General features: G+C 37.3%; 1 protein-coding gene across 4 annotated transcripts in view; it reads left to right on the forward strand.

Moving 5' to 3' along the window:
* Window positions 1-26,405, forward strand: part of lrp8 (low density lipoprotein receptor-related protein 8, apolipoprotein e receptor) — a 198,830-nt gene that overhangs the window by 97,403 nt on the left and 75,022 nt on the right. For all 4 annotated transcript variants that reach the window (XM_028443815.1, XM_028443816.1, XM_028443812.1 and 1 more), the window contains exon 3: window positions 1,480-1,602. In XM_028443815.1, coding sequence (XP_028299616.1) covers window positions 1,480-1,602 — 123 coding nt within the window. The remainder of the gene's footprint in view (window positions 1-1,479; window positions 1,603-26,405) is intronic.

The following is a 26,405-nucleotide window of genomic DNA, read 5'->3' on the forward strand; positions in this document are numbered from 1 at the left end:
AAGCACTAAAACATCAGATTTTAATAATATTACACTTTAGCTTTTTATAGTAGCCGGGCAGAGTACACCTGATGTGACGTCCACATGCATGATATGCGAATGTTTATTGGATGAACTCTCTAAGATGGTGATGCCCACATGTATTTAAAGTGTACAGTTGATATAAATGACTCTAAAAACCATTCCAAAATTAATTTGTAACAAAGTACATTCATGTGATGGGTTTTATATTGCTTTAAAGATCATAATGTTAGCTTTACATTCACTGTACCTGAAAGAAGTAACGGTTCCTGTTGTGTTTCATGCTGAGTTAGCCTTTAAAATACATTTAAACATCAGGGTTTATGTTTAACTTGCATGAATGACTCATTCTATCAAACAAACTCTTCTCAACGTAGTTGCTGCTATACTGTAGGAGCTGTCACTGCACAGTTGGAGTCAGAAGGACTGATGTAGAGGGAAGTGCTCTAAGTATTTTAACATTGGGGCTCTTGTTGTTACTGCTAGTCTGAATGCTAATATTGGTTTAAAATTAAAATAATTCAGAAAATAGGATTTCCAACATTTATCCAAAATCTCACTTCTGCAGTTGTGATAAATAGTAAAAGTAATGGTGTCTCTTGCAAAACTGTCAACATTTGCATGTTGAATTAGATCAATAGAGCGTTTATAAACTTGATGAAAGCCTATTTTATGCATTTTTGTCAGAACATAAGACATCGAAACAGTCGAGTTGAGATCAAATTGATATCACAGAAAAAGATCATAGTATGAATGCAGAAAATAAAAGCCTTAAATATAATGATTTTAAGTTGACAAAAACTAGATTTTCAAACATAACAAATGATTCGCCAACACTGATATATATATATATTTATATATATATATATTTATATATATATATATATTTTTTTTTTTAGAAATACCACTGTAATCATTAGCATTTCCAGGTCTGATTCAAAGAAGCGGACAGTTTGTGTAGACGTTCACTGCTGAAGAAGTTTGTTCAACGTGAGAGGCAGAAAAACTGAACTCTGGTTCATCCCTAATGAGGCTTTTGGATGCTTCGAATGGAACTTAAAAAGTATCCTTTCCAGTGCTTTTGCCTTTTATTAATTGCTTTTACTGGCTTTTACATTGGTGTGGTTTTTTAGGGAGCATTTTGTAACCCTAAGCCTTGATCTAATGTCCACTCACTCACTCACTCACTCACTCACTCACTCACTCACTCACTCACTCACTCACTCACTCACTCACTCACTCACCCACTCACCCACTCACTCACTCGCTCACTCGCTCGCTCATGTCCACTTGAACTCATCATTCACCAAATACTAAAATCAATTTAAACCTTAAATGGTGTTTTTCATTGTTTGACCATGCGCTCTCAAGTCCAGCAAAAACGGTTGAACGGTCTCATGATGTAGTGTCCGCGTGTCTATAATGCATTAATACGCCATGTTTCTTCTCCCTCCACAGCAAAGAAGACATGTGCCACCACAGACTTTGCCTGTAAGAACGGGCAGTGTGTTCCTGCCAGGTGGCGCTGTGACGGAGAGCCAGAGTGTGCAGATGGATCTGATGAAGCTGATGCAATCTGCAGTAAGTAGCAACGCAGGCTAATTAGTAACCAACACAACCACTACACATAGAGGGACAGAAAGCAAAGGGCACACAGGAGGGTCATTGGAAACAATCACATGCAGACAAGATGCTCCACATAGTATAAGACACAAGTTTAGTTTATTTTATTTGAGCAATTTACATTTGTTTTTTTTTTTTTTTTTTCTTTACAATATCATTACATGGCAATGAAAGCTTATAGGCACCTCCCTCATATTCAATTATCATTACAAATAGCAACATCATCAAGAAAAAAAAGCCTTTAAATACATTTTGACATCACACAGTATTATCACGATCTACACACATATATACATTATATTGGTGTTTATGATATAGCATTTATATTAATTCCATTCTGATACCAATCATCACTGATAATCACCAAGTACTTGATCCCTTCACATTATTTGTACTATTTGTACAACATAATCATTATCACTTTTGTTTTTGTTTCTATTATTAATTATTGTTCCATATTATGCTATACTTTTAAAAATGTTAATAAACACTATTCCAATCAGGTATAATATTAATATTAATATTATTAATAATAATAATAATAATAATAATAATAATAATAATAATAATAATAATAATTATTATTATTATTTTTAATAAATATTAGTTATAATAAAAGTAAATAAAAGCAATTTGAATAGGTTCCTAGGCCATTTTGGCCTTTGGACCCTAATTATTATTATTGTTATGATTATAATAAACAAAGCTATGTATCTTCATATAAAGCAATATATTTTCTAAAAATGCTCCTATATACAACTATTATTCAATTTCTCTGCTTTTTGTTGTTGTACAATTGCACAAATACACACCTCTATGTACACATTATAGGCACTCCCAATGTCACTAATTTTCACTGTGTCACATTTTGATGTACTCCATTCCAGCCTTGCCTTCTATATTTCATCAGAAAAATGCTTGATGCTATTTGTTGTTGGTTACGTCCTCAGATGTTGGATGTTTGTTTGTGGTTGGATGAAAGGCACAGAGAGCAAAGGACAGGACCAGGCGTCTGCTTTGCTTTTTGAGTTATTTTAAAAGGAAACACAACCAGCTGCTAAAATACTGTGATGTTTTATCTCCTCAGATGTTTTCAGCTTAGTCATGCTACTTAGGTAGCACAAAGTAAACTAGTAAACTAAAATTCATACTCATTATGATGTTTGGCAAGAATCAACCAGGTTTCAGCTGTTATTTACAGATATTTATTCACACACTGTTGGAAACGGGAACACATTTGAATAACCTCGAGCGTCCTCCTGACACACCGGTTCCTGACCTCACAGTGTGACTTCTACAACAATGGTTAAACCAGGGGTGTCAACTCATTTTACTTTGAGGTACACTTACACATTTGACCTAGTTTAATCTAAAGTAGGCTGGAGTAGAAAATTACTGATTTTGAGAAGGGGGCGGTAACATTTTTGTACTCCAGTTTAGATTATTCGTCTAAATGTCTAACATGGGAAACAGTTCTCTGATTTTTGTCTCCCATGTTGTTTGTTACTGTTCTTCCATGTTCTCTTTAGACGGGATGATACTGAAATTTGTATAAAGCACTTTGTGTTTTATAACCTGTGAAAAGCGCTCTATAAATAAATCAGAATCAGTTTTATAAGCCAGGTACAGTTTAGAACAATTCAAGGAATTTGACTTGGTAGTTGCAGCGAAAGAACACACATCAACACACCGGAGCAGCCATTTGCGGCGCCCTCATATTTAGGTGAAAAAGGGAAAAAAAAAAAAAAAAAAAATACAGGAGGAGAGGTGAGGGGAAAAACAGCCAGTTTGAGACTAATTTCCCTAAACAGAAAAGGCAGTGTGAAACCAGGAAAAAAGATGACTTACTTACTATAATTACCATAAGCGAAGTCACCATCATTAGTACTGCAACTCCAGGATCTTGTACCTCAGGAGTAATTTTTTAAAATTAATTATTTAGGAGAAATCCCAAATTTATTTAAAAAAGATAAAGGAAAATTCTGGTAAACAATGAAACAAATCATTTCCTTATAGGAAATATTTTTTAGTTTTTTCTGAATTGATGAGATAAGTTTTTATAGGAAATTCAGAAAAAAACTAAAAATATTAAAACTTATCTCATTTATTCAGAAAGCCCGAAAAATATTTTCCATTAAAACAGAAAAACAAGGCAAAATATTTTAATTACTTATTTTTATCTAATGAGTTCAGAAAAAATGAAAAACATTTCCCAGGAAAAAACTGAAAAACAGGGCAATTTTTTTATTTACTTATTTTTTTCTCATCAATTCAGAAAAAAATAAATCTTCAGTGAATGCAATACGCTTTTGCAGTTTGTGAAATTATTCCTAAAAAAATCATCACTCTCATGCTCAGGCCAAAGAAAAAAAAGCGTCGTATAAGAATGAAGTGGAAAAACTCAACCCTGAACTTACTGTATATCCTTGTAAAGAGTTGCACTAAAAAGTCTGCATTTATTAAAGTAACCAAATATAAATATTAAATTTTAGATATTAAATCCAGTCATTTCATTAGCGGCAAGGATAATTAATAATTAATTAATAATAATAGACATAAGTTGCTATAATAGGTACAGCTGAATTGCGAAATTCATGTTTATATGGATGTAGGATCATTTGTAGACGATAATACCAGCTTATTTTGCACATCATGCAATCCTCTGTGTTCTTTCAAGAAAGTCAAAGCCTGGAGGCTAATGTGAGGCATACTTTGTTCATTTTATCTGATGAAACCCATCCATGAGCTGAGAACAACTGCCTCGTGGAGCCACTTGTCACAGCACGACGCCCTTCACACATTTAGCACTCATCATTAATGCAGCTCTTACAGTATTCAAGTCCTTTCTTCAGACTTTTTCTGCTCCAACAAAAGGCTGTTGATGCACTAAAGCAGAAACTAACAGAAATGATTTGCTTCATGAGAGAAACCATCAGTGTTGTTGTCGTGAGAGATTTGCAAGAGTTCCTGCTCGCGTCATTATCATCTCATCCCGTTCAAAATATTGCGCTACTTGTTAAGGTATGAATAGTGATCATGTTATCCTGTAACTGAAAATGAATGCAGTGCTTCTGCTGCGTTCGATTGCACTTGGAACCTGGATAAATCTGACAGAAAGAATCGGAAAAGTGCAATAAAACGGCCCTTGAGCTCGAGACCCTAACTCAGGTTTTCCTGCAGGCTCCAAGCAGCCTGAGTCGATCCGAATGACGTCCTAGCAAAAGCCGCAGTGAATCTTACATCGACACCTGTTATGCTTTTTGTCTGGAGGAACGGCAAGTGCTCGGTCTGCATCGCACTTTAAAAAGCAGAGCAATACTTTCGACTGCTTACTAATAGCTATGTTTACTGAACCCACATCTACTGACGTCATCACACTCTTGTGCGTGCATTGTTGTGTTCATGAATTCACCAACTCTTCCACTCCCTCACAGTCACAAGGATCCGTTTAGGTACCAAAACACGGTTACGTTTGATTTAATGTGAATTGAAACCAGGTACGGTCAAAAGTCCAGTTTTAGGGTTGCTGGTCAGATGCGGACACAGGGTTTATTTGGTCAAAGGGCTTTGGGGAACAGAGCGTTCTGGGATTGGGAGGTAAACAAGCTTTCAGTGTGTGTGCCTCAGTGGATCTGCTGTTTGGTGCTCTCAGGGTTATCTATGTTGCTGATATTGGTCATAACATAGCGGAGCGTCCTCAGGCAGAAGCCTTGGTGAATGCTATCAGTGTACGATGGTCTGACCAGAACTGACCAGGAGTGAGTTCTGTTATTACATATTAGGTCGTACCAATGGAATTCGGTTGGTACCTAAACAAGTTTGGAGAAACTACGGCCTGGCTCACAGAACGTCTCCGCTCCGAATAGCACGTACCATGTTCCCGAGAATTCAGTCAAATGACTCGGTTCCACCGTGTAAAAAATGGCACCTCCTGTGGCACATACGGAGTAATGGGCCCCATTCATATATTGGTATGTGTCAATGATTCAGTACCACCAACTGTCACAATATTTGACTCACAAATAAATGAGTAAACGACTTTAATGTAAATTGCTGAAAAAAGGGGGGTGGGCCCCATTTCAAAAAAAGGGCTCTGAGCATCTCATCATATTCATTCAAAGAGTATTCATCCCAAACTGCATTCCGCTCTAATGAGAACTAACGGAGGAGTAGTCATTTAAAATATGGGGCCCCCAGGGGCCCCTTGGCTCCCCCATGACACGTACAGGGTAATGGACCCCATTTATATATTGGTATGTGCCAATGATTGTGTACCACCAACCGTCGAAATATTTGACTCGCAAATAAATGTGAAATCAACTTTTGTTTATTTCTTTCTTTTGGGGCCCCTTGGTCCCCAAATAGAAAATCGGGCTCCAAGCGTCGATACGTCCACATTCATAGATTATACTTACCAAATTTCAGCCCCATCTGTTCACGAATAACAGAGGATTTTAACTAGTGTACACAACAGCAAGAAGAAGAAGAAGAACAAAGTGAGTGGCGTTTTGAGTCGCGTAGCCCGGCCTAAAAAGTACCAAATTTGGTACCCAACCCTACTCTTATAACATTTTTATTTATTTTTTTTACTTTGCACGTGCTGTCAAAGTTCAACACTACAAGAAGTGTAATCTTTTTAAGACAGCAATGCATGTTTTGTTATTGAAATTAAGGGTAAGAAATACTTTTATTTAGGGAGGATATAAAAAGAGAGGGCAGTGTTACACCTTGGTGAGGGGGAAGGGAACAGGGAGGAGAGACTCAGGGAAGGAAATGGAAAGGGTGGGAGAGAGTTGATTATTTTAAAGTGAGAATGAGATGTGAACTTCTGCAACTATAACAGTTTTTTTTACTCACTGATCAGTGATCGGCTCAAAAATCCTGTTTGTGTAAAACCTAATTCCAACCTTGCTGAACAGTTAACGTTTGTAAGGAACAGCCAACAAACACTTTTTTCACTAATAATTCCAGCTGCTTGAAAGTTAGAAGCTCAGACGTAGTAATTTATTATTTTTTTTTTTAGCACTATCTGTCTCTCCATCGCTGCTGTTTTTGACCTCCCATAGTCTGGTCTGGTCTGGTCTGGTCTGGTCTGTTCTGGTCTGATCTGTTCTGGTCTGGTCTGGTCTGATCTGTTCTGGTCTGATCTGATCTGGTCTGGTCTCTTCTAGCTCAGAGTCAGGAGGTCGAGCTGGTTAATTGGTCTGGAATATGAACAGCAAAGATTCAGTGAGCTGGATTGTTGGACGGCTTCAATTTCATGCTTGAGGCTGCGACGGTGCCAGACGTAATTTCCCTCGTGACCGCCCCCCCCCCCCCCTCCCCCCACCACCACCACCCCAGCCCCCCCACCTTTGACTGTGGTACTTGTTCTTACTTTATTGCTCTGCCATCAAAAGACACAGTAATAACCCATACACACTCAATCAATGTAGAAAGAAAGTAATATTTGTATATGTCAAACAGGTTACGTTTCAACCTCAGAAATAAAGACCCTCAACACACTCATACACACGCAAACGCACACACACACACACACACACGTACACGGCGCAATCATTCACTTGCTATTTTCCCATTATTTGGTTTGTGTGACAAATAATCAGATTCAGTTTTAGAGAATAAAACAATTCCCAGACACGTTTATTCAAAGCAGCAGGCTAATAGGCTAACTGAGGCCATTCTTTCTTCGATTGTCAGAATGTCACCAAGATTACTTAAACCTTCCAACAAGATGTTTTCTACTCTTGATTGCATGCACTTTCATGTTTAACTCATTAAAACATTGTATATTGTTATTACGTGTGCATTGGCAGAACAAGAAAACCTGATATTTTCATTGACATTGATTTATTCACTTAAAGGCATCCTCTGATTGCTCACTCTGAATGATTTTTAATCAGAATAACCAAAAAAAGGATGTTTAAGTACATATGATGCTCAAGTTACTATACACATGAAGGAATATCAAATTGCTTTATTAAGTAATTGTTGCCAAATTTGGCATTATGTTCTTTGAGATATTTTCAATGCAACAGCATGGCACTTATAGAACAACTTTTGAGTGAAATACATTTAATAAAAGGTTATCGTCCACAGCAGCTTTAAATACATTAAACTTTAAAATACAAAAGCATTTTCTTTTTCCTGTTTATCTCTTCTCTTGTGCGCTACTCTTAGCTCGTGGTTTCACTTTGCCATTGTTCAGCTTAGCTGCCAAACCCACAGCCTCCTAATCGACCACAAAGGTCTTTAACCTGATTTATTTCAATAACAGATTTAAGTGTATTGATCACTGAGGAAAAACAAAGACTGGTGAACAGTAAACCTAACCACAACCAATACACCATGCAGACACATGAAAAAATAGATTTTTAATGTAAGTATGAATTAAAAATAATGTAAATGGGGTCATTCCATGTCATTTCACAAATGACCCATGTACTTTCGGCTGAAAAAAAAAAAATCTGAATACTTTTTGAGATATCGCCAATTTAGTGAGGTGTGTAAAAAGATTGTTTTTGGTATTTGGGGCTGGAACATATTTGGGTCTTCAGTAAACAACTTTACATATGCCTCAGCTCCCTGTGATTTAATTATCTTTGAACTATTTACACTGTTCACATCACTAATGATAGTCACATGTATGCATTGGTTCTTGAAATTGGTTTTGTTTTGGTTTTTTAGAAGGAAACCAATGTTCAGATGTTATTGTATAAAAAAGATTGCTTCAAAGTCACTGACAGGTTTTTTTTTTATTTTTTTATTTTTTAGAAAAAGCCTGTTTTTCTCAGCTTTTTGCTCTGAAACTGGCGATTTGTGTAAAACTTGCTCTATTCAACTGCTGATTACGGAGCAAGCTACAAAGACTTTTCCATTTTTTGATGAAAGTAGAGACTTTAATCGTTCAGAATCTGGTGTCAGATTTCAGATTGTCATAGTACGACATATTCTGTGGGTCTTTAGAAATCATTCAAAATGCTCTAAAACGTCTGGCACTGAGGGGGGTAGAAATTCTGAAAATGGCTGGCACTGAATGAGTTAAGGAATGATTAGAACTGAGAATTGAGCCAGAAATGCATAGGTTGTCATGAAAATGTGTTGAAATGACATGGAATGACTCAAATGTGTTCACGTTAAATGAAATAACTTTCAGGACATTTATGATTTGATTTGGTTCATATTGAAATGATGAACCATTTGCTCATGCCTTCTTAAGATATTTCTTTGTTGTGGTGTTTACCTCTCACACCATAATCATCTGCTTTAACCTGCTTCCATGTTTACAGTCCACTCCACACATGGGAATCAAAGAGAGAAAAATGCCGACACAGCAGCTTCCACTGCGTGATTAGATTTTTCAATGCCTTTCTTCCGCTCAATTAGTGACCCTTGGTCCAGGTTGGGTACATTGATTGCTGGTCAATATGTTCTTGCTCCCGGAGCTGCTGATGCATGATGGGAGAGCCTCTGCCTGTAATTTTGCACCTGTTTGTACAAACCTGTGCATAACAGCAATTACAGCTACACATAATGTGCTTATCTGCTACTTTTATACGTTGTCCCATCAACTGCATTGTCATTTGGCTATTTCTATTCTTAATATTCAAATTACATTTTCAACATTCTAAAGTTCCCACAGACAGAATAGAACGTTAAAAGTACCTGAGAATTTCACATTACTTCTAACAACATCTTTTCTGAACAGGCGTGAATTTTATAGTAGAGATATTCTTCATAATGGAATGAGTTTCTTTTTAACCAAGACCAAACTCTGGTAATAATTACATTCAAGACAAGTGAAGGTGGTTTTTGTTATGTTTCATCAACAACGTGAGTCGAGCCTGAGAACTTGTGTTTTCGCTGCAAATTTTAGTGACTTCCATTTAAAACAAATAATTAGGATCAGAGGCCAAGCTGGTCACTTCCTGATATACTTTGTTTAATGATTATAACCTTTGAATCAGAAATTAAGTTTATTTATTTGGCACACACACAATTATACACTGTACAATGCATAGTGAAATGTATTGCTGGACCAGCATCCAGTTGCATTCAAAATGCATAAAATAAAACCTATACCCATATAATTAAAAAAAAAGAAAAAAAGAAATACAGAACTGCTAAAAATTGCTGTAGTGCAAAAGTTGCAGGTATAAAAAAAAAGATAAAGAAAAAAGAATCTAAGGTCTAGAAAAAAGGTTAAAAGTGACAATAATGGCTCAACATATGACATTTGGGGGGAAAGAATGGTGGAAAGGGTTTTTAAGTGCCGAAAATGTTTTGAAAGTGAAAAAAATGTGCAGGACAAGTATTTAAAGTTGATGGAAAAGTGGCAAAAATGGGAGTAATGTAGCAAAAATGCATTAGAAATAGGTTAAAATATGGCAAGTTTGGTGGAGTCGCAGAAAATGTGTAAAAATAAACAGAAATGCGCTCAAATTGTTCAAAAAATATTCTTTGTTTTAGAAAGGCATTTAGCGACCCCAGGGTTGAGAACCCCTGTTATACAGGGTTGTGTTTACCACACTATGGCACACTCCAGTGATAATCAGTGTATTTCCAGGTGTGTGTGCTGTTGCTAAACACACTGTGGTGACTCTTTCATTGGTTCAAAGTTCAACCAAAGGTCAGACCAATGCAACCCAAGCCCACAGACCTGTTGTTGACTCCCTGCCTCTGCAGGCTCTCATTAGCAACGTTAGCGCACCTCGCCATTGGCTGTGCTTTTAACGTCGTCGACTAAACCATCATTTAGAGGCTTCATTGGATAAAAGTGGCAATTTCAAACGAGAGCACTGGTGGTGTGTTTTATTTCGTCTCCCTATAGCAATGGCAGCCACCCACTTTAGACTTTACTACGGGTTACACGTTGAATAGCTTAGTTTTTCTCCTCCACACAGCTGAGACAATAGAGAAGAAAACAAGAGAGCAGAGGGAGGACAATTCAATTCAACTTTATTTATATCGCCCAAATTACAACAAAGTCATCCCAGTGTGCTTAACAAGTGGGTTAGAGTACAGGGATGTAAACATAAAAACTCTCAACCTTATATAAAGGTACATTACAGATATAAATGCTAAATCTGTCACGTCGCTGACAGTTGACAAATGGGACTTTATTGTGAAACCAGATGAATCTAAACACGGGTCTCTCTGCTCTGACAGAGCAAGAGAAAATGCGTGATGGCTCCCCAATCCGTGTATCATTCGTTCATTTGTTTTTCATTATGTAACAAAAACATGAAAAATGAAAATAAACACTCATTATTTGATATTTGTTTCCAAAATCAAAATGAAAAAAAATTGAAAAACGCCTTGTTTTTCAAATTCAAGCTCTTTTGCTTCTGTACAGAAAACGAAAAAAGAACACCTTTATTCGTTTTCTCCATTACCGATTTTCCTAAGTACGTGACCCGGAAGTGTACTCTCATCCAACGCTAACGGCTATGCTAACGGCAGTTCTGCATGACAAGATCGCTGCTTCCAACTGTGCATCTGAAACGTGTCCTTTTTGCTTTAGCTGGTGTCGGGCACAGAACCTCCTCACGGACATTTCAGAGGATTTAGAGACTCCTAAGTTTTGTAAAGCTAAAGATATCTAGGAATGTGTAACACTTCACTTCCGGGTCACGTACTTTGGCCAATCGGTAATGGAGAAAACGAATAAAGGTGTTCTTTTTTCGCTTTCTGTACAGAAGCAAAAGAGCTTGAATTTGAAAAACAAGGCGTTTTTCCTTTTTTTTTCATTTTGATTTTGGAAACAAATATCAAATAATGAGTGTTTATTTTCATTTTTCATGTTTTTTTTACATAATGAAAAACGAATGATACACGGATTCTCCCCCCTTATTATTCCTATTATACTGTTTTTAAATCAAACAAATTGCAAATGCAATAATACAAGAAACAATATTATAATAAACAAAAGACTTGATGCAGATGTTTTCCCTCCAAAAGAAAACCCCCAATAATTACATATATTACTGCTTACACATACTTTTTGTTTTTGAAAGGAAGTGGGTGGAAGTATAATCGTATTAGTCCCTCCCACCCCTTTTCCTACATTACAGTAAACAAATCATCTAATTTTCAGCATCCTGTTACTGTTCTAACCATTGCTGCTGTTAATAAATAATTTTGTCTCATCTTTATATGATTTTGATTATAATACGCACAAAAAAACATACTATACACTTTCAAAATTGTCATACAACTTAAAGAGTTTTTGTTCAATATATATTTGCTTGTAAATTGCTTGATATTTTGGCAAACTGCTCCAGAAATTGAATGTTTTCTGGTGATAAGTTATTCTTGGCCTTAAATACAACTTGAAAAATGACTGAATCTGCTAATTTAAGTAACTTTGACTTGAGGAACAAAGGGTTGGCGTGATCTAAATTAATAATGTATTGTTTTCATGAATTCAAACATTGTAGACGCTGCGGGACTGTATTTGGACACCCTGATATAGAGTTTGGTTTTATATATGTGTGTATGTGTGTCTGAGTTCAATACAGATGCAGATGTTAATAGTATAATAAATAATTGTTATTCTTGTTATTCTTGTTGCTGCTTCATCATCCATGCTTCTGTGATCGATGTTTCATATGTTAATGAAAACACTGACAGGGCAATGCATGCATGGATAGATTTTAGTTAAGGTTATAAATCAAGTTTTGAACATGTATTTTATATTTCTACAGTATGGATTTTCTTTCATGCACATCCTGTTATTTACGTTAAACATACTCTGCGTCTTGCAAGGTTATTTCTCTCTTTTTTTCTTTTTACATCAGAGCTGGAATAATAAGAAATCAGTGTTCCAATGAAAGCCACTAATCAATAATAACCTTCATTTAAAATGTAATATGATATTAACTAGAAACGCCCTTCTTTAAATTGGATTTAATGTTTGAAGGACAACGTCTTGGTCCAAAATCAATTATGTTTACATTTACTAACGGCAGGTCAGCAAAGTAAACTTCAGACTTTGTTGAGTTAGACATAAGCTAGAAAGTTGTTTTGATGATCAAATATGAAAATAAAAGGGCTTAAAGTGTTTTTAAACGTGAGATATTTGTATGAAACACTAAGCAACTGTGGCTATGGATGGTATCTCCGTGTGCAGCCTCACCTTAATCCAATTGATCCAATTTTGTTGATCCACTTTATTCCTGGAGGCACAACTGTAGATTATGATCAGGGTTTGACATAAAACCATTTCAGCAGTGGCTTGTAACACAGTAACTCCTACTAACGCACTTACACACCGCTCAGAATCGCTCAACTCTAATCATGCTTTAGTGAGCTGGGCTCACGGCTCTTTTCACCACTTGGTTAGTGGTAGACACCATGAAAAACTGCTGTCCTGTTTCAGGTATGAACTTACAAGGACGGAGTGTGGTCATTAATGTATTTGATTATTGTTTGTCTTTTTAAAAAAATCATTATAAACTAGAATATTTGCTTTTCCTGAAGAAAATGCAAGTGAGGATGCCGGTACTGGACTGCATCCTACTGCATTAGCTTAGCATTAACATTAGCCTAGCATTAACATTGACATTTACATTAACTAGCATTAGCGCTAGCATAGCATGAACTTAGCAGATAAATCATTTATCTCCAGATAAATTCAAAGAAAACAGAAACTCTGATCATTGCTCCTGATAAAAACATCCCTCTAACTAAAAACTCTTGGTGATCTGGGCTCATCTGTTAAAACCAACCTCAGAAACCTTGGGGTTGTTTTTCATCAGTCCATGTCTTTGGAGGGACATTGTCGTCAATTGACTAAAAACTGTTTTTACCACCTGAGAAATATCTCTAAAGTGAGGCATCTTTGATCAAAATGAGATCTGGAACTGGTCATACACGCATTTATATCATCTTGTATTGACTACTGTAATTCTGTTTTTACTTGTTTTAATAAGTCCACCCTAAACAGACTCCAGATCGTTCAGAACGCTGCTGCCAGACTTTTAACTGGTGCTTCTAGAACATCCCACATCACCCCCATTCTTGCTACTCTGCACTGGCTTCCAGTTAAGTTTGGCATAGAATATAAAATATTAGTTCTCACGTTCCGAGCATTACATGGTTAGGCGCCTAAATATATCTCAGACTTGTTGTGCCCCTACTCATCAGGGCGATGCCTTTGGTCTTCAGGTCAGGGTCTCCTAAAGACCCCAAAAACTAAATTTTAAACCCGAGGAGACCTGGCGTTCCAGGCTGTAGCTCCCGGACTCTGGAATAACCTGCACCAGTTTCTCAGGGAGCTCAACTGTGTGGACACTTTTAAAAAAACTGCTGAAGACTACACTTTACAGTAAAGCTTTTAGTTAACTGGATTTAAATTTTTATTCGTCCTTTAATGTTGCTGTTCTTATGATATTTATGCGCTCTTGTTTTATTATTCTATTGTGTTGCACTTGTACTCTTACCACAACTCTGTACAGCACTTTGTGATTTTATCTGCAAAAAGCGCTTTATAAATAAACTACTTACTTACTTAGCATTAGCTAGCATTAGTATTAACCTAGCTTTAGCATTACACTAGAATTAGCATTACCCTAACATGAACATTAACCTAGCTTTAGCATTACCCTAGCATTAGCCTAACATTAGCATTAACCTAGAATTAGCATTACCCTAACAATAGCATTAACCTAGAATTAGCATTACCCTAATGTTAACATTAACCTAGCTTTAGCATTATCCTAGCATTAGCATTACCCTAACCATAGCATTAACCTAGCATTAGCATTAGCCTAGCATTGACACTAACCTAGCATTAACACTAACTTAGCATTACCCTAGCATTAGCATTATTAGTGCTCCTCCTGCATCCTCACTAATAAATTAGGGCTGGGACTTTAACTTTATAATTGCGATTAATTAATTACAGAAAAATAATTCGCGCACAAAAAAAGAAAGCATCGGCAGTGGAACCTTTTTCCTTTCATGAGTTCCCGGTATATCCATAATATCCATAATACTGATGCACAGACTACAATCAGGAGAACCCGAGGAGAAGTCGTTCTTGTGCTTTGTGGGCGTTAGTTTTAGTTTAACACAATAAACAGAATTTTGTTGTTTGAGCTCATTTCAAGCAACACTTCCTGAAAGACTGACGAGATATCAGTTTATGAATATGATCAGTAATAAATATATTTTTCCATTTTATTTTCTAAACAATTTTAAATAATGATGAAGAGGTGGTAAAATTGTTTGTTAATTACATGTCAGATGCTTTTATTGTGAAAATCTAGTCTTACAGTATTTGTGTACACACAGTAAAAAAAAAAAAAGTTATTAGCTCTCTGATGATAAAGCCTTTTTATTTAAATATGTTTTTGCACCCATAAGAAAAAAGTAGCAGCCCGAGAAATAAAGTGGACAAATCGTCTTATCTTATCTTAAACAAGAAAACAAACACGTTGTGATACAACATTTGTTTTCTAATTAAAATGAATAAATAAACATTCACTTTTCTTTAGGAAAATACCAAAGAAAAGCCAATTGTCACATTAAGTCAAGGAACACGTTTAAAATTCATATCAGTCATTATTTCTCATACGTTTTTCTTGATTTGTTTCTGGAATATCATCTTTCTGAAGGCTGTGCTCCAGTTGTTTGTGCAATGTTACGGTTGTATACAGAGGCCGACGAGCAGCCGAACATGCTCTCATTCATGCATACACAAATATATGTTCCTATCCTCATGCTAATCGACACAAAAACATACAACTTTGAGGCATGCATCACTAACTGTGGCTTTAAAACATTCCTGCTCTCACACAATCATTAATATAAGATGTAAAGCCACACATACTTTAACTGTAGTGCAGTTGCGTTTATTATCAAAGTGCACAAACTTTTCCGATGTTTCCTTTCCATTAAACACTTATTGCATTATGAGCATCTGCTTAATATTGTGCAATCATTCTGCTTTGAGTTGTTAATGAGGTCGGTGTCAGTTGTGAGGTTCTCCTGGTCCTGATTGACCTGATCAAAAATAATTGTTCACTAGCTGCTAATTGTCAGGCGCTGTTGTTGTAGTGACCAAACACAAACGCAGATGATAAAGAGGATGAAGTGTGGTGTGATTTCTAATAATATACAACTAAAGTATTTACCTTTAGAAATTGGAAACGAGTAACCTGTGACGAGAGGAGTGTTTTTTACGAGGCTACACCAGCAAACACACAAAACAGTGTTCAAACACACCAGGGTTGGGTCAGTTGTAATTGTGTAATTCAAAAAGTCTGTGACTGTGATAATTGTAATTAAATTGTAATTGAGTCTAGATAATTAGGGGGCCAAGCCAGGACCAGCGGTGCTGGGAATCTCGATTGCAATTGTTCCGATTATTATAGTTGCCTTTTATTTTTCTCTCTGAAAAAGTGGTGCTGCAGGCTAAACTGTGCACTAACTCAGAGTTTTTCAATCGGGGTCACCTGAAATTGAAATGGGGTGACCTGGAATGTGTTACTAATAATTACTGATTAAATATGTTGATACTTTTTACTCAAAATGCCACTCATTTTGTTCTTGTTGTTCTTCTTTTTCTTGTTGTTGTTGTGTACACTAGTTAAAATTGCTAGTCCTTTGTTTTTCGTGAACGGATTGGGCTGAATTTTGGTAGCTATAATCTATGAAAGTGCACATATCGAAGCTCAGAGCCCGATTTTTGATTTGGGGCCCCAAAATAAAAAAAAAAGGTTGATTTCTACTTTATTTGTGAATCAAATATTACGATGGTTGGTAGTACCGAATCATTGGCACCTACCAAATGAGGCCCATTACCCCGTATGTTAGGCCCATTACCCCCAGGGAGACCCCGGGTGCCCTTTTTCTGAAATAGGGTAGCCCGGGGGCCCACCCCCATTTCCCCCCACCCCCATAAATTTCCAAATTTATGGGAACATAGTCGTGTGATATATCGTTTCAAAGATAATTCAACATAGATTACGATTTCACGTTGCAGAATTACATTTGTTTTACTCAGTGGAACCGAGTCATTTCACTGAATTCTCGGGATTCTTTGGCGCGGCGACGTTCCGGGGGCCCAGCCGTAGTTCAACAGAACTTGTTCAAATATAAATCTAGTTAAAATAAAATGCTGTGCAAAGAAAATGAGAAAGATAAAAAGGAAAAAAATACAGTATAAAATGATCTGCCCTGGCACATTGTGGCTGCTCTGTATTTGTTACACAGTATAACACGATCAAAAGTTAATTCTAGAAAAAAAATTATTTGGTCCCGCCAGAAATGTATGCTCTCTAAATGGGGTTACAATCCAAAAAAGGTTGGAAACCACTGCGCTAACTACTAGATCACGTTCTGGACGTTTTCTGTTGACTAGATAACTGCTATTAGGGACTCAACCTCTTCTTTCAAAGTGGTTGATCCCTGTGTTACTTCTGTGTGTTCTGTGGCTTTTGAGCATTTTGAACCTGTTTCTCTTAGCGACCTGTCCGTTGTTGTGCATAAATTAAGAGCTTCTAATTGTCCGCTTGATTGTCTCCCTCCTAAACTGCTCAAAGATGCTTTGGCCGCGATTGGGCCTCATATACTGGCGATTATAAATTCCTTGCTGACATCAGGCTGCGTTCCAAGTTCCTTTAAACATGCTGTTGTTCAGCCTCTGCTTAAGAAGCAAAACCTGGACTCTGAAGTCCTGGCAAACTACAGGCCAATTTCTAAATTGCCTTTCTTATCAAAATTTTTTTTGCTCAAATACAAACTTATCTGGATGTAAATGGTATTTTAGAAAAATTTCAATCTGGCTTTAAGCTGCATCACAGCACTGAGACTGCACTCTTAAGAGTTTTTAATGACCTTATTTTAACTGTTGATTCAGGCTGCTCTACTGTTTTGGTACTTTTATATTTAACGGCAGCATTTGACACTGTCAACCATGAACGCCTCAAAAATCATGTTAGCATTAAAGGTACTGCCTTAAGTTGGTTTAGATCGTACCTTGAAAATCGATCTTTTGCCCTCCACCTTGGTCTTTACGCTTCTGGAGTTGCCCCACTCAGCTGTGGCGTGCCGCAGGGCTCCATTTTGGGCCCCTTATTGTTTTCAATGTGTATGCTGCCCGTTGGATCAATTTTCAGAAAATATAAAATTGACTTTCATTGTTTTGCAGACGACCTGCAAATTTATCTGCCTTTGAAGCCAGGCACAGACAATGTTCAAGTTTTGTTTGATTGTTTACAGGAAGTGAAGGACTGGATGGCTCAAAATTGCTTAAAGCTTAATGACTCCAAAACTGAAATTGTTGTATTTGGTAACTCATGTGATGCCTCTGCTCTGGGCCCTTTGAGTATCTATTGCCACGAGTCTGCTAGGAATCTTGGGGTTGTTTTGGACAGTTCGTTTAAATTTGACAGACAAATAAGTTCAGTCGTCAGCAAAATCAAATCCTATTTGCCTCACGCCGACCTGGAGCGTGTCATTCATGCTTTTATTACGTGTCGCTTAGATTATTGTAACTCTCTGTACTGTGGGCTCGATCAAATTTCCATCCGGCGTCTGCAGTTGGTTCAAAATGCAGCGGCGCGTTTGCTCACAGGAATGAGGAAACGTGAGCACATAACTCCTGTGTTGGCCTCTCTGCACTGGCTTCCAGTCAGTTTTAGGATTCAATTCAAGATACTGTTGATGGTTTTTAAATGTCTGAATGGGTTGGCTCCATCCTACCTTCCGGAGCTTTTGTTGATCCGTGATCCAGGTCGAACACTGAGATCCTCCAATGAAATGACTTTGGAGGTGCCAAAATCTAAGCGCAAAACCAGAGGAGACCGGGCTTTTGCCGTAGCGGCTCCGAGACTCTGGAACAGCCTTCCGCTGAATGTCAATCTGGCCCAGTCCGTTCATGTTTTCAAGTCGTTGTTGAAAACCCATCTTTTTGCTTTGGGCTTCAACACAAGCTGAGCAGATCCCATGTATTTTATTATTATTGTTTTATGTTGTATATTTTGTGACTGTTTTTACATTGTACTTTATAATGTTTGTTGTACAGCACTTTGGGCAGTTGTAGCTGTTTTTAAATGTGCTATATAAATAAAGTTGACATTGACATAGTCATATTTGGGTTTTAAAGATCATGAAACAATCTTCAACTATCCAAGTCCTGTTTATCTAATCCATTCATTCATCATTAAAAGTAAACACCCATGTAACTATTCAGGTTTTACTTTGTCTGCTTTCTGTGTATATACATTTTTTCTTTTAAATCAAATAAGGTTTCCAGTGTACTGCAAGCAGTCAAAAACCTTGAACCAAATTATGTTTTCCACCTGCGGCTTCAACAATTCCATTTAAAATTGCACGCGCACTATAGTAAATCCATAGACGTGTTTCTTTGTTTTCTGCAAACTTCAGCTATTGTTTTGTAAGGAAATTAAACAGGACTCTGGGGTTTCAAATTTAGCATTTTTATTGCAATGATTCAGTTTTGATCTTTGTGCTCAGTGAGCGAGGAGTGTTTTATCCATAGGAATGAGAACAAGATGAGTTCACAACCAGACAGAACAACAAGTGGAAAACACAAAGCTTAAGATATCCCTGTGGAAAAGCTCCGGTAGCTCCAGTATCACTCCAACTTCAACATGTACCTACCTAACCCTAATTCTCCATCTAACCCAAAAAATGCCAACATAGCTCCAAAGGTGTCACAATTTAGCGATCAACACTTAACAACAGCCTCCATGACACTTTATCCATGTTAATGACAGATACTTACAGCCATATGTATATGGATATTATTTGCAGCATTGCAATAAACTTTGCAATAGTGCAGCTCATCTTAAACTCAAACAAAACCCATAAATTAACTTTCTTTTAACTTGTAAATAAAAATATAATAGTGTTTTTGTTTTGTTATGTATTTCTGCACCAAGATATCAACCTCTTTGGTTTACCTTAAGACAATAGAAACATATGTGACCACATGGGCTGACAGTTCCAACTCTGTAGTTTTGTAGTAGACAGTGAAGCAGGGAAGAAGAGCTCTCCTCAGGGATCTTTACTCACCCTTAAACAGTGCACAGCTGATGCTCTAGTGGTAATCACGGACTGTTGAAGACTCACAAACCCTGAGGATAGAAAGAGTCCCTTCAAAAGGTTTACTGCTATTATGTTTCTGAGGTTCTAATTAATTAAAACAGTGGAGGATCCCTTTAAGAACTTCAATTCCAGTCAGATTAATGTGTCACTACAGCAGCATTCATTTTTGTTACATGTTAATAATGTTGCATCATAACTATCTGAAATTCATCAGGAAGGTCAGTGTGTTTTTACAGCTTTGAGTCCAGTGTTGCTTTTTTTTACGGCTCAGATTTCCAGAGTGATAAAAGTTTACTGTCCTCCAGCTGCCAGCAGACACTCACCAGTTTACAGTGAAACTTCAGTTTAATGGACCAATTTCACAGATGATCAGCTGTTATGATTCCACTTTTAACAGACGATAATTGATGACCTGTCAAATGGTGAGCTCCTTTTTCCACTGTGCGTATTATTAATTTTGTACATTTGTGCCCTCAAATTCAAGTGTGTCCTTTACAGCAGGGGTTCTCAACCTTGGGGTCCCATTTGGGGTTGTGAGATGTGGTCGCCAGATGCCTTTAGGAAAAAAATATATTTTTTTTAACAATTTGAGCTATCTATTATTGTCACTTTAACCTCTTTTCACCATATTTTATGCTTCTTTTGGCCAATTTAACCACATTCACGATTTATCATGCCCATTATTTTCCGGCTTAAACTAATCGTTCCTACCTTTTTCTGCTACTTTTAAGTACACTTTGAACCTTTTTTACTACTTTTTCTGTCTGTTTTTTGCAACTCTAATTTGCAACTTTTAACCAATTTCAGTGTTTGTTTTTTTAAAATCTCATTTCACCAATTTTTTCACCATTTTTGATCACTTTTAACCCATTTAATTCTTGAATAAAACAATAATTTACGTATTTAAGATGACTACAGTACATACTATGGCCCAAATAATAATACACTTCCTGGATAACAGTGGATATTATTCAGATAAATAAATGTGGTTATTACAGTATCATAGAACAATGGACCATCATGTTGCTGACTTTATCGATGGGCCTCAAAAATCTCTCCCCTTTATTCCCCCTTATAGATGGCCCTGTCCTCACATGAGTTCAATGTTCATGTCTGTGTTCAACCACCTTCAGGTACAGTGGGGGTCTCCGCACTCTGACACCTTTATTTTGGGGGTCGCAGGCTGAAAAGGTTGAGAACCACGGGTTTAAAGTATAAACAGTTGTTCCCGATCAATAAAGAAGAGAGTCTAAGTTGTTATACGTCTACATACGGCACAAGCTGGTTCTTATTCTTGCCAAGGTCTTTGATATTCACGGCACTGCTCCCGATTTGGGGTTTGTAATGTCCCATCAATGTAATGAGACATGTTTCTCTGCTGTTTGCATAAAAAGATGTTAAAGCAGGACCCCCCTTCATCAATCACCACTGCACTGTGTGGAGCTGCGAATAAGTCAAGTGTACCTTTAAGAATTTGAAATGAATGCAAGGATAATCCTTTGTGGCAGCACTTGGTAAATTATCCATACACCTCCATTCATCATGTGCCATTTGATCACATAATCACCCCGTGCCATTGTTTTTGACGGTGTGTGGGACTGTGACAGACGCTGACTTAAGAATGACTCATAAAACCTGGCCTCACACACCTCATGATAAATAAATTATCTCAGCATTAGCCTGCAGGGCTCCGACCTCGCTGAATCAATCACTTGGGAGGCTAGCTTTGATGCTATACGCAGACAGCTGGAACGTGAATTCACGGCTGTGCTACGACGCTCCGAAAGGGAAAATTAAAAATGTAGTTAATCAAAAAAAAAATAACTAGCATAGAACGCCTTGCTTGCTGCAGCCCTCTGCCAGGCTGATATTAGACACTTAAGCAGGGCCATGTGTGGAGAATACCAAAGCATGTTAGATGGTACTACAGGCTCCTGCAGCCATTATTTGTTTTTGATGCTTAAAATTCTTGGATTTGCTTTGGATTTTGTTTTAAAGGTGCAATTTGGATTCAACATATTGCATCTTTTTTTCAAGCAAACGATCTTGAATGTATTATAAGGCCTATAAACCATTTCTTTATCCGATAAAGAATGATCATATTATCCTTCTGACGTGTTTGTGACCCAATGCAACGCAGCGGTTGGACTAAGCAGTGGACTATCACCTTGAATGGACTATTATACAGTAATAAGTAGTAGAGAAGAGGAGAAGAAAGCAGCTCCAGTGAGTGTTTGAAACAGCTGACTCAGCTGATTGACACTGCTGCCGCACACACCCTGAAAAAGTGTTTGTCTGACTCACAATCACAATAGCCGCTTAAATACCCTTGTGTTTTACTGTAATGTGCAGTTTTTTTTTGGCTGAAAACAATAACAAGAGTAGGTGGACAGCAAAAGAAAATCACTAGCGATCAGCTGTTGTGTGGAGTCAGCATCTACAGACACGCCCACTCATGAATATGCATAAGTAGGCCCCAAAACAGCCCGCTTTAGAACTGCTCAGAATGTGACTTTTCAGAGGACTAAAACTCTGGAAAACAGGTGAGTTTGAGAAAATAAACCTCAAATACTATGTTGTTGGGGTTCTTAGAACAGATGGAGATGGGTGAAAAATATCATAATACTGGACCTTTAATTTGTAAAATGATTTTTTTTTTAAATTTAAGCCTAAAGTTGCAATAAAAGCTCTCTTTTTTTTGACGTTATTTATTCATTGATCTCACACATGCCTTTTGACCATGTTTTAACGCACTCTGGATAATTAATGCGTCCACCTGGGAGCCGCTGGGCTCCACCAACATTTCTTAGATTTCTTCATCGTATCAGCTGTTGTTTGCTGTGAGAGATCTAGCTCGCTGCTAACGGTCCACTGTTTGTGTCTGGGCCCCTGGAGATCCAAGGCTCGTCAAATATTAATTCAGTACAAAGTGTGAGCAATGCTGAGTGTGGTGGCCCATGGCTGGCAGAAGAGAAGGAGATAATTGATTTCTGTTTTTAGTGTGCCATTTCCTTGAAATACCTTTTAGTTGTTGTTTTGTTTTGTTTTTTCCATTTATACAACGGTATTTTAAATAATTAATTGTCTAAATGAATGAGTCACTGAACTCAGTTAAAATGTTCTTGTTTTGCAGTTTCAAATTTTAATAAATATTGAGTTTTTAATTCTCATCAATTCATCAATTTCATGTAACACGGTACTTTGAAATATGGTCTTTGTTGGCTACTTTTTACAGGTGTTAATGAGGATTTTAAGAGATCTTTTTTTTTTGTCTGCAAAACTACTTAAAAAACAGAAAGTTTAAAATATGAAGTCTGAATATACTGTGGTTTGATTATTAATCGATATGTGGCGATGCATTTAGAAAACTTGAATTAAACCATCAGAAGATAATCTGTAATGTAATCTGTTAAATATGCATGCTAAAGTAGCAGCATCGTTGCTTGTAACATTTACAATTCAATAAACAAACACCAAAAAAAGGGACTGTTCTACTGTAAATTATTTCTCAGGTTATTAGATATAATCAACTTACTTATTTTGTGTAATTTAACATTTAATTGAATGTTTATTGGAAATGTATTCATCGATTATCGCTATGTCAGATTGATGGTGCATTTATTATTTTTCCCACTACTGATTTAAGGTAGGTGGATGCTAACAATGCAACAGGCTTGTAGTCAATTAAATTTCATTGTCAGCATTGATCACCGTAAGTAGTCAAACTCTTAAAAACAGCCTTTAGGGATATCTTTACTTTAAATAATATTCTAGTGGTGACATGCTAGGAGAGGTCGAAAGATCAAAAAGCTGTTTAACTCTAAACATCGAACATTTTCCTTTCAAATTCTACAAGTACTAGTTGTAAACAAAGCGTGTTTAAAGGATCCATGTCATGCTATTTTAAACCTTCTAAAGTCAACGACAGCCACATATTGTTAATATTTAACATTTGGCAAAATAAAATACTCATTTATAAGGAAATATGACTTATTTTCTTTCAACCCGGAAGTTGAGACGCACGGTTCCTCTGGAGCGCCGCCTCTCATTGTGTGAGTGCCGCCCATTTCATGACATAGCCCTAGAGCCCCGGCGAAGCAGCATGGCAACAGACACACAGTGTTCCCCGTGGAAGGAGAAGGCTCTAGCTGCAGCCGCTGCAAACCACGCTAGGTTGTAACGGCTCAGCGCATTGATAAATTTGTACTGTACCCGCGGCTGCAGTTGGATATACGTACTTGAATTTGGTACTTACACCGGCAGTAACAAGGTTAAAAGCACAAAAAAAGCTGATTTAGCATGATATAGGACCTTTAAAGCAAAGTGATGGTAATCCAACGGTTTGCTGCTGCAATCACAAAGGCTTCTCAATTCTAACATCGTTGTCATTTAAAGTTGTTCACCACGGCAGCTTCTGATTGTTTAAAAGTCCTTCTTCACTTGGATTCTGTGATTTTGGTGCATTTTTCTGCTAAAGTGCTTGTGCGTCTGTGTGTGTGTGTGTGTGTGTGTGTGCTGTCATAATGATTGGGCTGATTGTGCTAATTGCTGAATGTGCTGTCAATTCAGCCAAAGTGCTGTGCTCTCTTCAGGCATCGTAGGACACATTTCTCGGGTTGCACAACCCAATAATTTTCTCTGAGAATGGCATGCAGAGTGAGTGAGGCAACAGATAGTGTGCTTTTTATAGACCTCATAAGCTTGGGCAGAGCTGCAGTTGTTCCATATCAGAGGCTAATAGAACGATTCTCAACATGCTCTCCATCCTTAGCCCTTATTACCTCGACACACAACAAAGCAGGAAGTTAGAATTGTGTGTGTTATCATTGTACTGAGTGAATGGTCTAATCATTTTTGCAGCATTTCCATTCAGGAATGTGATTGGCAGCTGATCCATGAGTCTGCCTTCCAGACAAATGATGTCCTTTTAACCCGACTGTCACTCAGACATTTAGTGGAGTGAGTCCCAGCAGGTAAGGGGACGTTTTTCTGGGAGGATTCCTAAGGGACTGGAAAAGTTGACCAACAGCTATACAAACACATTTAACGCCATAAAAAGTCGGGACGCATTGAACTATGATACTTTATCACTTGATTTAATTAGAAAGTGGGTCAGGTGTCCAGAAATTCCATCCCAGACTCACTGACCATGCTTTTATCACTCATTTTGTTATATACACAGGCCATTCAGTCCCTTTGAATATTTAAAGCTGCAGGCGACAATAATCATTTTATGCAGTGGTTATCAACGTTTCCAGCCTGCGACCTCCAAAATAAAGGTCCCAGAGACCGGGGACCCCCACTGTACCTGAAGGTGGTTGAACACAGACATGAACATTGAAGAACACTCATGTAGAGAAAGGGTCATCTATAAGGGGGAATAAAGGGGAGAGATTTTTGAGATCCATCCATAAAGTCAGTAAAATGATGGTCCATATGAATCTGTGATATTCACATTTGTCTATTTATCTGGATAATATCCACTGCTCCATACAATATATTCATATTAAAAATATAAATCTGTGTTTTAATCAGAAATAAAATGAAAAGAAAAGGTGGTGAAAAATGGACTGAAAAAGGGGTAAAAACGGTTCAAAGTGTCAATATTAGAACAATTAGTTTAAACTGGCAAATAATGGGCATTGTAAATCGTGAATGTGGTAAAATTGGCAAAAAATAAGCACGAAATACGGTGAAAAGAGGTTAAAAGTGACAATAATGGATCAATGTGTGTGACAGTAGGTGGGAAAAGGGGTGGAAAGGGTTTATGAATGCCAAAAATGTCTTGAAAGTGGAAAAAATGTGCAGAAAAGGCATTGAAATTTGATGCAGAAATTGCAGAATTGGGTGTAATGTAGCAATAATGCATTAAATGGAGCTAAAATATGGCAACGTTCATAACTCCTGCTTTATGGGATAAGGATAAATGAGTGATAGATCACCAGGAATCAGGGGGCGTGGCCACCCTGACAGAACTGTCAAGTTGGCCATGCTCAGAAAGAATTCCTAAGGACACATCAAAGCGATCGGCAGACGCCTCTGAGGAAGACTGACAGCTGGCAGTCGAAACATGTCAGGAGGTCTAAGTACATTGATGAATGAATGAAACCTTAATATGAACTGTATGGCCTTAACATTTGCAAAGACAAAATAAGAGATGGATAAAACACAGAAGGAGGTTGGAAACAGGCCAGATGCCAAAGTGCTATTGATCAAACACACAAAAAAAAACCCACTGCTGTAGGAATATGTGTAATTGATGGAGTTGAGTTTGACACAGCGTTGTAATGAAATTGGGGGCTGGGGTCTCCCTGGTGTTTCTGTACGAGTGTCTGAGGCACAGTGTAAATATGAATCATTAGATTGCCATTTTTTCCTGTATTTTATCAATCCCATGAGCTTCATGTGAGAAAAGAAAAAACAAAAAACGTCTCTACTTCCATGAAACAATAAGAAAAACTGCATTTATTTTCTATTTCATGCTAAAAAAAAAAACCTTCTCTACCACGAGCAGTAATTAAAAATTACATGTGCTTTCTAAATGAGGCTGTAACAACCCATTTTCTTCCAAAATTGATTAACCTGTCGATTGTGCTCTGGAGTTCATCTAGTAATTGTGGGTGTAGTGTCTTAATCCTTAGCCTCCAGTTTCCACATGTCACTGTGTGTCTGAACAAGATACT

Source organism: Gouania willdenowi, chromosome 4 (assembly GCF_900634775.1).
Source record: "Gouania willdenowi chromosome 4, fGouWil2.1, whole genome shotgun sequence".
NCBI classification, from domain to species: Eukaryota; Metazoa; Chordata; class Actinopteri; order Blenniiformes; family Gobiesocidae; genus Gouania; species Gouania willdenowi.